Source organism: Myotis nattereri (assembly GCF_964212035.1).
Source record: "Myotis nattereri genome assembly, chromosome: 14".
In the NCBI taxonomy this organism is placed as follows: Eukaryota; Metazoa; Chordata; class Mammalia; order Chiroptera; family Vespertilionidae; genus Myotis; species Myotis nattereri.
Genome location: NC_138089.1, coordinates 51,436,767 through 51,449,965, shown reverse-complemented (window position 1 = coordinate 51,449,965; position 13,199 = coordinate 51,436,767). Strand labels below are relative to the sequence as shown.

Sequence of the window (13,199 nt, the reverse complement as noted above, 5' to 3'; positions counted from 1 at the left end):
TAAATGTGTAGCCCAGATGCTGGACTCTTTCTCTTGGTGGGAGAGAGGAAGAGGGAGAGGGAGGGGGAGGGAGAGAGAGAGAGAGAGAGAGAGAGAGAGAGAGAGAGAGAATTTGGTTGTGGAGAGTTAGGCAGTTACAGTGCTCTGTGCAATCAGCCCTACTGGTAGCTAGCCAGTCACCTATCCATGGGTTCTCTTTGCAGCCCCACTGCCCACACTAAGGAGGCCTCAGGCTGCTAGTGATGGGGGTAAAAGAAGTTTAATTCTTCGCCTTCTGGAAGCCTGAGGAAGGTTTGACCAGTTCCTTATTTCACACCCACCATGATTGAATGCACATCCTCCAGCCTTGGTGGGGAAGTGTGGGGCACGGCTCCCCTGGGTGTGGTACATATGCACCCCCCCTCAGCTGGAGGCAAGGCCAGGAGGTGAGGGGGTACCAGCCTGTTCCCTCACCCTCTGAAGAATACTCCCCAGGACCTTTGTTCTTCTTCATTTTAGCATTTCCCTCTCCTTCCCTGACCCCTCCCTAGAGTCGGAGTCCTGAGGCCCTCATTTCATTTCATCTTCTGCGATTGTGGCCCTTCTTCCAGTCTCTTCTTGGGGCTTGGAAACCTTCAAGACTTTGGTAGGTCACAGCTATCCTTGTTCTAGCTATTCCTGCAGACAGGCAGGAGAAAAAATGCTGTGGCTCCTAAAGTCAATCTCTCTCTCTCTCTCTCTCTCTCTCTCTCTCTCTCTCTCTCTCTCTGTAAGCATCTGTGGCAGTCTGTGCTGTGAGGAACACTGCCTTTTTCTCTAATATCTGGGTGACCAGACCTCTAAGGCACACTACGTAGATATCTTGCATTTGGAGATATCTTGATGTATGCAAAAACTTTTGGGCCTCATTTTGCTGAAAGTATGTCTTCTCCTTTCTAGCATTGGCTCAAATTACAAAGTCCCTGTTCCAGTTATGCATTTTTTATTTAAAAAAATCACTCAAAAATGGATTGAGTGACCTACTGCAGAAGCGTGTGGTCTCTCCACTGGCCCCACCTGCATGGTGGCCTCAAAGCAGACAAACATACATGGTGGCTCAGGATCCCCCGGGTGAATGTTCCACAAGGTCGAGGCAGAAGCTCCAAGGACTCTTGGACCCAGCCCCACATGCCCTGCAATATCACCTCCGCTGTGTTCTGTTGGTCTCGTAAGACCAGCCCTGACTCAGTGTGGCCGTGGGCTACACAGAGGCAACACTGTCAGGAGGCAGGGATTGTTCATCGGGGGACCACTTTGGAGGCTGCCTATCATAGCCTCCTCTTCAAAGGACAAACTGACTTTTCATTTTATTTTATTTTAAATGTATTTTTTATTGACTTCCAAGAGGAAGGAAGAGGGAGAGGGAGAGAGAAACATCAATGATGAGAGAGAATCATTGATTGACTGCCTCCTGCATGCCCCACACTGGGGATGGAGCCTGAAATCCAGGCATATGCCCCGACTGGAAATCGAATCGGGACCTCCTGGATTATAGGTCAATGCTCAACCACTGAGCCATGCTGGCCGGGCCAAACTGACTTTTAAATGCAAATTTGCATATGATGTGACACCCCCTTACCAAAGGGCTTCAGTGGATATTCTACCAGAAAGAAGAGATCAGGACACATGTTTTCTATGCTCCTTCCAGCCAACGTGTTTGTTTTTATTAAATGGAATATTGAATTAGAGGCAAAGAGCGTTGGTACCTGGCATTCTATGTTACAGAACGGCAGTCATATTATCCACCCTGGCTCTCAAAGAACCCGCCCAACTCTATACACTCGGTTTTACATGTTGTATCAGAGAGGGGGGCTGGCTTGAAAACAAGAGTAAGGCATCCAAAGTACTGTGAAACCAGCAGCCACCCAATTTCCTCTCCCGACTTCATGCTGAGCAGTAACGAAAGAAGTACATGGAGACGGATGAAGCTTTGGTTTCCCAGTGATGCTTACATGCACAGGATGCAGCCACTTAAGTCTTTTTAAAACCAATTGTTCTAATGCTTTATTGCTCTGCACCAAAATACATCAAACTGACATTGATTCCAAGGTCATGGTGAAGCTTAACCATAGTAAAGAGGAATAGGATGCACGTTGGAATGAGGAGGAAGGCATCACAGTATATTGCATTCTTGTAAACATTAGTACAAGTACAGAGTAACAGAGACTCCCCTAGTTGATGCTAAATAGGCCCCACCTTCCTCCGTGTTCAGAGGCTGAAGGACTCAGGATTCTTTTCCATTTGCCCTCTGCGAGGGTAGAATATACTGCCCTAAAGAAGAATGGATTCCAACTTGGCTAATTTTCTCCTAAGATGCTATTGGATCTCTTCCATGTTTCTGGTCCTTTGCAAGGTGGACTCAGCCCTCCAAGCGGGAGTCCCACAAAATGGCATGATGGGAAATGTTCCCCTAACACAGAAGACATACAATGAAAGTGAAGCTCTGCATGGAGAAAGCTTTCTGCCACATTCTCTTCCCCAGCTCCATCTCCTTGGGGAAAGGACTTCATTACGGAAAGGGCTGTATAATCTTCAATAAATAAGGGCCCCTTTCCCTACTCTATCCCCACTCTGCCCTTTGAGTTCAGGCCTCCTGTCCCGCTCTGTCACCTGTCGGTCCCTAGAGCAGCAGGGGAGACTGCCTGTCAGCCATCTTTGAGCAGGTCAGGTCTTTGTAGTTGGTCACACATCAACTTGGCTCTCCCATGTAATGCACACCTCTAGGACCCAGAAGAGATAGCACAACCACAAAGTGAGGGGTCCTGGGGAACCCTGGAATGTTGGGAGCTAGGAAGTGGGACTTCCTGGTGCTCTGCAGAGGGACTGCTTGGGGTCTCAGATGTGATGGTGCTCATTGGTTGGTATTGAGGACGAAGGTCTGGAATCCGAATCACACTTGACTACATGGACCTGCACCTCACACTGGGCCACACTGCAAACTGGAGTCCACTTCAGTGGGTTAGCTTACACCACATGGGCAGGGAGGGAGTTGGGTCCTGGGGAACAGCTGTGGTTGCTGTCCTGCTACTGCCACCAGGTAGGGACCTCAGCTTTGCCAGTGGCTCTCTCGGCCTCATCCCCACCTTGGGCAGCCAGGATATGCTGCGCAATGGACACTCTGTCTTGTGGCTGATACTCCACAGTCTCAGATCCTTGAGTCTGGTCTCCCTGTTTCTTGGGTGGCCGGGTCATTGCGACAGCTCCTCTGGGTTGACACAGTGTGAGATGAGGCATCGCAGCAGGGCTTGCCTACTGCAAAAGGAGGAGGGGCCCGCAGTCAGACATTTTCTAGGACATCCAGGGGGACAAGGCCTCTCTTCTTTCCACTGAAGACTCTGATGAAGCCGTCCTGTTCTTCTTCCGAAGTCAGGCAGATCTGAGTGCCAAGGAAAGAGAAAGCAAGTGTCAACAAGAAAGAAGCTAGAACCCACACCGGAATCCCTGCTGACGGAGGTCAGCGGGGCATTGAATTGGAAAAGAGAGAGCAGTGTGAGGGTGGGAAGTTGTGGCTCTGTGAGAAAAGGTTTGATAAAACATTAGGCAGCCCTGGCCAGGCAGCTCAGTTGGGTAGAGCATTGTTCTGATACGCCAAGGTTGCAGGTTCGGATCCCTGGTCAGGGCATATCTAAGAATCAACCAATGAATGCATAAATAGGTGGAACAAAAATAGATGTTTTTCTCTAATTTTTTTTCTCTCTCTCTTGTTCTGCCTCTCTCTCTCTCAAAACAATAATTTTTTTTTTAAATTAGGCAGAACCCTGGGTTTGGAACTAGTCCAGGGATTGAATACTTTCTGAGATTCAGCTTGATGAATGAGGATCAAGAAAAGCTTGAGAATCTACCATTTTAGGAAGCAGGGGCAGAGCTGGGAACATTTCCTTTCATTTAGAGGTGGAATGGAAAGACCAGCTCAGAAGATTAATTGTGAGTAGAAAGGGGTGGGAGCTGAGGGAGAACCAGAGGAGCTCCTTTGGGTTGAAGGGTCACAAATAGGGTGACAAACTTGTTTTGGTTTGCCCGGGACATTCTCAGTTTTAGCACTGGACGTCCCATATCCTAGAAAATGCCTCGGTCCCAGACAAGCTGGATGGCTTATTATCCTAGCAAATATTTAACTCATTAGGCCATGTCAGAGATACCTCAATTGTCTAAGGAACCTGTCTTATTCCCTGCTTTCTGCATTCAATCAACAAATTTTTATTGGGAACCTACTATGTGCTAGATACCATTCCAGAAGCTTGGAAATTAGTGAAGACAGACTCCTGCTCTCATATTGTTTATTGAGCAGAACTGGGAAGAAAGACATTTCATTGAGTAATTCTGTGCATGTTGAGTGCAAGGACCATGCCTGTGTTAGTCACTGATCATCCAGTGAACAACACTTCGTAAAACTTGACTGACAGCTTAAGTAACTAATATTTTTGAATGATTAATGAGTAAAGAAAAAGGTGCTGATGTGAAAATAGATGGCAATCTGATCTAACCTAGCAGGTAACTTTGTGGCACCTTGGAATGACGAGCTAGAACAATGCAGCCAGAGATGGAGGTGGCGAATGGTGTGAGATAAAGCCAGAGAGGCTGCCAGGGCCAGGCATGTGGGGACATGCAGCCATGCTAAGCCTGCTAAGTCCCTTAGCTGACCTTCTGACCAATCTCACTGACTGGACCTGGGTCACAAGACAACCACCAACATAATCACCAGGAAGGAGAATAGGACCCATTCAATCAGTTCAGTTAGGATTTACCTGAGTCATAGAAGATACAGATGGACAAGAAAACAAAAATCAGGACTCTGCAGCATGGGAAAAAGGCAAAAATGAATGTTGGCATCAATCAACAGTTGGGTGTTAAAGGATTTTAAGTGGAGAAAGGAGAGGGTCAGATTTATTTAAAGCAGTTCTTTTCCCATTCCTTCCCTCTCCCCTCTATTTCTTTTGCTACCTGTTGTCATCCTTCTGTGTCTCCTTTTTCATTCTCTTCCTTCCTTCCTCTCTCCATCCCCTCTCTCTTTACAGCCAAAAGACTTCCAAAGACTGAACCAATTTCCTTCCCACTGCTGACCTATCCTGACCTGTCCACTTGGCTCGTTGACAATGGTGTGGACTTGACTTTGCTGCATCATGTGTAGCTGTGGTAAGCTGGGCATCTCAACACCAAGGTGGGCGCAGCATATACAGAGCAGAGGCACCTCACATACTCAGTATTCCATCTTCAGCCAGCCCAGTGCTTAGCTAGCTACCAAGCCCAGCTATAGCCAGCCCTGCAGCATCCCTCGGAGACTTTTCCTTTCTAATATAAAACAAATATTAGTTATCATTTTCTATCTTAAAGATTTACCTCATTTCTTCCCTGATCTCATGCCCCAGAGCCTAGACTCTTTGCTGGGGTGCAAATTCAGCTTCATAGTTAATCTTCAACACTTAGCATTCACTCTTTGGCCTCTTAGTCTATATTATTACTACTACGTTAACACCAGCCATCCATGCTTCTGCTCCAGTTGGTGCATTTGTAGCTCTACCACTCACCTGTTCTCACTCCCCCTAGTTCTTAAAGACAATGGGGTGGGCTGGATTTTCCACACTCTTATCTCAACTTGATATCTGCTTGCTGACTCACTCCCTGGTCCTCTGCTTCTTCTCCTCTGTTGCCTCAAATTCTGTTGCATAATGGTCAAGTGTCTCTATTGGCTCAGCCCCATTTGGCCCTATCTGGTTAAAATCCCGAAGTCTTCTGGGATCACATGTACTTAATACCATTTAAGGTTGTCCCCTGCATGTCTTCCAAACTCATTAACATTAAAATGATTGCCACTCATAGATGAGCAATCGTTTTATTTAAAAAGATTTTTTTGCCTGGCCTCTTGGATTGAGTCCTCTCCTCAAAATACCTATGAAAAGATACAGGGTTGGAGGTAGAGAAGAAGGGTCATAACCCTAAATGCCAAGACTGATGGCCATTCAGAAGCTGATTGGAATTTCTTTAAGACCTTTGGTGCTGAACTCAGTTGATGACTGAAGCAAGTTGTGCTGCTGTGTCAAGGATAAATCTACCAGCCTAAAAGAGACCTCCTCCTCCAAGGTCAGTCTCAGGCTCACAGATTCAGCAGCTGCCCAGAGCTGAAAACTGGGCAGCCATTTCTCTATTATTAGGGACTCTACTCCTCCCAATCAATGCTTTTCTTTCTATATTTATTAGAAGCTATGGACCTCTTAGAAAAGGAAATGACAGGAAGTAGGGCAAATTAGATAGAGGTGGCACACGTGTCTCCTGGGAGTTAAGGTCCCAACAAATAAAACACAGTGGGTGGGAATGGAGACAGAAAGACTATGGGGGTAACAGACAAAGCTGAAAGTGGTTTTTATGTACTCCAGGAGTTCAGAATGTTGGGGGAAAAAGCAATGGCGAAAGAAGCAAATCCTCACTCCACCTAGCAGACCAACATTAGATAAATGCTTCTCAGGTGCCGGAGGTCAGTATGAGTCATGCACAATTACCTGCTCCTCCAACTGAGTCGACCTGAGTACACCCGAGTGGACCCTGAGCTGGACCCACACTGATCCACTCATCTTTTCCACTGGGAAAGCTCAGCTCTGCACCGATCACTCCTTGTTCTAGGAGAAGTAAATGGCTTGTGGCTGTTGGTTGACATCTATAGTAATTCCTGCTCGTTTCCACACAGCCGAGTTCCGACTTTTGTTCTGTTGTCTTTATCTCTGCAACATGATTCAGGTAAATCCTAATTGGTGCAAGTCTGCTTCTACTCCCCTGGCTAGTGATTCTCTTAGTGGTTCCAGCCAATGAACCAGGATGGGAAAGTGTGTTTTCCTCTTAAAAGAGATGGATTAGGAAGAAAATCTCTCTCCTCATCTGGAAGGGATGCTTGGAGTGGCTGCAGCCATCTATGGCCAGGAGGGGAGGTGGCTAATATCGCAACAGTGGCAGAGCATAAAGGTAGAAAAATCTGAAGCTTGACCATGGAATCCAAGAAGTTCCCTGAATCCAGATCTCTTATTATACGAGTAAAATATACCTTCTGAGCTTGACTCAATTTGAGTTTTGCAACTCGAGATGTGTATTAGTTTGCTATGGTTGTAACAAATTACTACAAACTTAGTGGCTTTAAACGGCATAATTTATTATCTCACAGTTCTGTAGGTCTGCTGTCTGGTGGGCTTTGCTAGTTTTCTCTGCTCTGGGTTTCACAAGGCCAAAATCCAGAAGTCAACGGGGCCCTATTCTTTTCTTTCCTTTCTGTTTCTCTAGGAGAGAATCCAATTTCAGGCTCACTTAGGTTGTTGCCAAATTCAGTTCCGTGGGGTTGCAGGACTGAGGTGCCTGCTTTCTTGCTGACTGTCAACTTCAAATGCCACCTGTATTCCCTACCTTGTGGCTTAGTGCTACATCTTTGAATCCAGTATGGGTGGGTTGAGTCCTTTTTACACGTAATCTCTGATCTCATCTCTCTTTGGTCCTCTTTTTCGGCATCTCTGACTCTAGTCAGATACATTTCACTGCTATTAAGGGTGCAAGTGATTAGATTTGGCCAACCAAAACAATTTAAGATATTGCCCATCACAGGTCCATAACCTTAATCTACCTGCAAAGTCCCCTTTGCATTAGTTTCCTATGGCTGCTGTAATAAATTTGGCGACTTGATAGAACACAGATTTATTTTCTTGCAGTTCTGGAGGTCAGAAGTCCTAAAATCAAGGTGTCAATAGGGCTGCCTTTCTTTGGGAGGCTGTAAGAAAGAATCTGTTTCCTTGCCCTCGGCTATTCGAGGCCACCCATATGCCTTGGCTCCTGGCCCCTTCTTCCATCTTCAAGGCTAGCAGCATAACTTCTTCCAATTTCTCTCTCTGACCTCTGCTTCCGTCGCCATGTCTACTTATCTGACTCTGACCATCCTGTCCTCCTCTCATAAGGACTCCTGTGGTTACACTGGGCTCATCTAGATAATACAGGATAATTTCCCAGCTCAAGATCCTAAAGTTAACCACATTTGCAAGTCCTTCTTGCCATGCTAAGGCAACATGCTCAAAGTTTTCAGGATTAGGACATGAGGCTGTTGTTCCGCTTACCACAAGATAAATGGATCAAGGCTGTTACTATGAAACATAAGAAAATATTGCAGAAAATATGTGCATATGTCTGAAAGAATAAGTGGGTAGAGTAGGTTGAAGGAAGACTTAGCCTCGATGTTTTAAGGAAAGAATCTCTTGAGGTTAAGAATGATGTAATGAGATGTAAAGAGAACATGTTGCAGAAGAAAGGGGGCTAATTGAGAAGAAAACGCTATAAGGAAATGATCACTAAATTAAAATCTGTGTGAGAAGCAATGAGGGACTGAATTGAAACTTCAGAAATTAAAGTGAAGCAGGTCTCTTGAAATGTTCTCTTAGGAAGAAGTGGAGAGTGATAAAGTAGAAAGCGATACAGAGATTAACACTTGAAGGGAAATATGATAAAATGGAGATGGTTCAATCAAAGAATTACTAAGTTTCTGAAGGGAGAAGCGTTAAGATTAAAGGCCAAATGATAAATAAGAAAATGCTGGCCACATGTGGTAAACCAGTTGTAAATATTCTTGAAAGAGAGGAAATTTTTTCAGTAGTGCAAGAAAATAGATAAAGTACTCAAATCGATTATTCTGTAAAAGAAATATAATGCCTAATACATAGTGATAACATTTCAACCTCTCTAACTATCCTGGAAATGCAGATCAACATGAAATATTATTCATCTACCAAGTGATATAAAAAGTACTAATGTTCAATTCTGGCAAGGATGTGGTGACCTGAATATTCTCATAAACAGTTGATGTGGGTATAAATCAGCCCAACCTTTTTAGAGGCGATTTTGTGAATGTATCAAGAATTGTAAAAATCTTTTATACGTTTTCCTATAAGCTCTAAAGTATATCCTTAGGAAGTAGTCAGAGGTATGGAGAAAGATTTAGGTTTAAAGATGTTTATTGTAGTTATCAATAGCAGTTAAACAAATAAAAACTCTAAACATCCAACAATAGAATACTTAAATACTTGTACACCTAGATTAGGGGTCCACTAACTTTTTCTGTAAAGGACCAAATAGTAAATATTTTAGGCTTTTCAGGCCATATGGTCTCTGTTGCAATGACCCAACTCAACCATTGTAGTGTGAAAGCAGTATCAGATTATATATATGCATGAGACTATGTTTTAATAAACTTGGTCCTAATAAACTTTATTTAAAAGCCAGGCCAGATTTGATCAATGGATTTATCAACTTCTGATTTATATGACATGTTTGTTATACAATTTGTAAAAAAAACAACAACTGTGTTTGCATAAACATTTAGTGACTAAGTTTAAAAAATTAGTTGGGAACTAAACAGAATATAATATCAAAATATAAATTAGAAGAAAAGTTTGGTAGGAAATATACCAAAGTGCTTATGTTAATAATAGTAGATCGGGTGAATTACTTGTGATCTTGATTTTTTCTTTATACTTTTCTAGTTTTTCTCCACAATAAATGCAGTCTAGTTTTATAATCTAAAATATTTTTATTTATATAAAGCTTTATAGAACACAAAGAATCAATGAAAACAGTTTTGTAGGGATGACAGGCTGTGGAATGAACTAAAAATACGTTTATGGTGCTTAAAGTTGGTTTAATAAGGATACTTTTAAAATTTCAAAAATGAAGAAAACATACTCATGTCATGGCAGACTCTAGCTGTGTTCACAACAAAAGGGTAACTTAATTCGATTTGGAAACAGAGGCTTTTTGAAAAAATAATATAATGACTTTGAGACAAATTTACCCCAGAGGCAGAAACATGATTTAATCAGAGATGCATTTATTTTCAGAATCAAATTTCTTCTATTTCTCTGCTAATGAGTTTTTTGTCTCTTTATATTTTTAGGGCTATAAATATCATACTGGCTATTTTTGGATGCTTAATAGGTAATTTTAGGCGACATTGCCACTGCAGATGAATTCCCCATTTAGGCTTAACTCTGAGTGATGATGGCAGGAAAGGAAATGACTTTACTAAGCTTCCACTCTGGTCAGGCACTGTGCTGGGACTTTATACAGGTGATAGCATTTAACCCTCACTGCAAGTCAGGAGGGAGATGCTACTATACCCATTTTACAGATGGGAATGTTGATATTCACAGGTGACTCTGCCAAAACCACATAGAATATGGATCCATTTTGGTATGACACTGGAATCCATGTTCTTGTTACTACATTGTACTCACCTCCATTAACAAGCAGGCTTTGAAATTTTATAGCTAAAATAATTTAGGATACTAAAGTGCAGACAAATTTAAGTTTTTTCTCAATAACAGATTTGTAAAATGTAAATTTTCGCCCGGCCAGTGTGGCTCAGTGGTTGAGTGTCAACCCAGGAACCAAGCGGTTGCAGTTCCATTGCTAGTCAGGGCACACATCTGGGCTGCTGGATCCATCCCCGGTAGGGGACGTGCAAGATGATGTTTCTCTCTCATGGATGTTTCTAGCTCTATCTTTCTCTTCCTCTCTCTCTAAAAATCAATAAAAACATATTTTTTTAAAATGTAAATTTTCTTTCAAGTGGCTGACCCTGAAATTGGTTGACACACTGACAAACTTTGAAAATAGAGAATTTGTGTAGCGATAAAGAGACCTCAGTGGCTTTTGTTGATCAGTATGTAATTGGAAATAAAAATGCCTCCAGCTCTCACAGAGCTATAACAGGACTTAAAGTGAGGCAATAAAAATGAAGGTCATTCTCAACCATTAACTTTGATCAGAACACTTGGGGAGTCTGTAAAAGAGACTGATTCTCTGCCTTTTACCCTGAAAGGTTCTGCTTCAATAGGTCTAGGGTGGAGTCAGGAATCTGCATATTCAGCAAGCTCCTAGGTGATTCTGAATCAGGTGGTCCAAAGACCACACCTTAAGAAACACCAGGCTGGGCACCTATCAGGGATTATGTTACTTTCCTACAGAATTACAGGCAGATCTATGTGGTTCTAGGTTCAGGCTGAAAGCTGTGTTGTGTCTTAAACATCTATAATAATAAAAGTGTAATATACTAATTAGATCAGAAGTCCTTCCGGACAAAGCTGGGGCTGTGAGAAAAGCCTGGGTCCCGGGTGCAGGAGGGAAGCTGGCCAGCAGCCGGGGGAAGGAAGGCCTACTCTTGCATGAATTTCGTGCATCAGGCCTCTAGTGTCTAAGTGAAGAGGCTGGGTGGTATGCCCTACCCAACCCCACAGATTGCCATTCAACCATGGAATGTTGCATTTCTATCAGCAACAACTACTGCAATTAGATGCAATAATGGTGGAATGTGGTGGTGTGCTGTGTGAATGTGTGTGTGGGTGTGTGTGTGGGTGTGTGTGTGTGTGTGTGTGGCCTGAGCATGTGTAAAACTGAGGGCCAGAAAAATCACAGCAACCCTGTGTACTTTTACATCATTGGATTCAGAAGATAAGATGGAGCATTTTTAACTTTGCTTCTTTTAAAAGTTAGTTTTTAAACCTTTACTCCATGAAAGTAATTTAAATGCAAAGAAAAAACCCTTAAACAAACCTTCCAATGTTTTCTCTTTCCCCTCGTGTTTGTCTTACTTTTTCACCACCCTTGTATCATTAATACTTCACTTACTCCTTGGCTGTTTATGAAACCACCATTTAAAATGGTGACACAGTATTTGAAGGTTTCGATCCCCTCTCTTAGCTCTGCCCTCAGTTCTGCAAAGGGAGACGGTCTGATTGGAAATGTCCCAGGGGGTCTACCATTATCTCTTAAGGCTTCTCCTTTCTGGTCCCTCTGGGAGGCATCAGGCTACCTTGTTTCCTATGCCAGTTTTGCCACACTCCTTCCTGGCCCATCGTCCTCTATGGGCCACCTGGTGCTGTGGGGTCCTGAGATTCAGACGGGCCTGGGTGGCAGTGGTGGCAGTGGTGGGGCTGTGGTGGAGAGGACTTTCAGGCCCCGAAGTCCCTTCAGATTCACTATTTTTCCAATAATCAAAACATGGCATCAGGTCCCATTTTCACTTCTCCCTTTGGGTTTGCCTTGGGAGAGTGATGAGTGGGATCTGGGTCTGGATTCTAATGAGACTTTATTAAGAGGGAAAATAAATGTCTCATGTCTAATTTCTGAAAGTATCCCCAAATACATCAAGAGCAAACACGAAGATCTGCACATACTATTTCGGTCTATAGTGAGGACACAGGACATGACAGGAGGGGAGTTGCAGTCAGAGGAGAGGGGGCAGGAGGAAAGCCTCTCTCTGCTGGACAGAGGGCTCAGCTGTGCCTGTCTTGTCTCTTTGTCTCTGTCGACATTCCAGGAGGAAATGGGGGAGCATGAAGCAAGGAGGCTGAAGTCATACAGGTACAGGGGGTTCCTGCTTCCTGCCTCACTTCTCAGGAAATCGACGTCATCACAGTGAACTCCACATTCATCTCTATATTCGATGTAGGGCGATATCCAGGGCCTGGGCCTGAGACAGTCCCTGGTTAGGGAGTGCCATGGTTTCCAGGGAGCAGGCAGAGGCTTGGAATCTGCACAAGGAGACTTACGAGGGGGTCTTTGTGACTGAAAGCAAATGCAGTGAACTATGCAACACAGCCCCAAGTAACAGCCAAATATCCCCAGGAGACCATGAAAAGTGAACCACACATTAGTGGAGACCAGCACAGAGCCCAAACTGGAGTAGCTGCCCACATCAGAGACTAGTGATCCTCAGAGAAAAGCATGGGGACCAGACGTCCTCATCCTGCTGCCATGATGTTACGTACATTTCCTCTTGTGGACAGACACCACCCCGTCAGCTTCCTAACATTTTGGTTTTGCATGTTGAGATCCTACTGCACTCATATGGTTGGCGGGAGCATATCTTTTCTCAAGGTGAAGACTTGGCATATGACCCGCTCTTTCAGATTTGTACATGGCTGTTACTCTATTTTGGTCAGACTCAATATTACTCACCTGATTCTCTTTCAGTGTGATCTGTCCCTGTTCCTTACACCCAATGAAGGTTCTAACACATCTGAAAATCTTCTCATTCTGTTGTACTCTCTGAACAAAGTTGGCTGGAAAGAAGCCAATCCTGTCTTGAATTTTCCCCTGAAAAGGAGACATGCATCCACAATTCATTGTAATTATAGCATTCATTGCAGTGACAGTAACCAAAT

General features: G+C 43.8%; 1 protein-coding gene across 1 annotated transcript in view; it reads right to left on the bottom strand.

Annotated features, from left to right (window-relative positions):
• Positions 1-3,295: 3,295 nt before the first annotated feature.
• Positions 3,296-13,199, bottom strand: part of STAC (SH3 and cysteine rich domain) — a gene marked incomplete at both ends in the record, with an annotated part of 95,656 nt that continues 85,752 nt past the window's right edge. Inside the window, 2 exons of the mRNA XM_081106384.1 lie at positions 3,296-3,394; positions 12,994-13,131. Of these exons, the coding sequence (XP_080962510.1) occupies positions 3,296-3,394; positions 12,994-13,131 (237 nt within the window). The remainder of the gene's footprint in view (positions 3,395-12,993; positions 13,132-13,199) is intronic.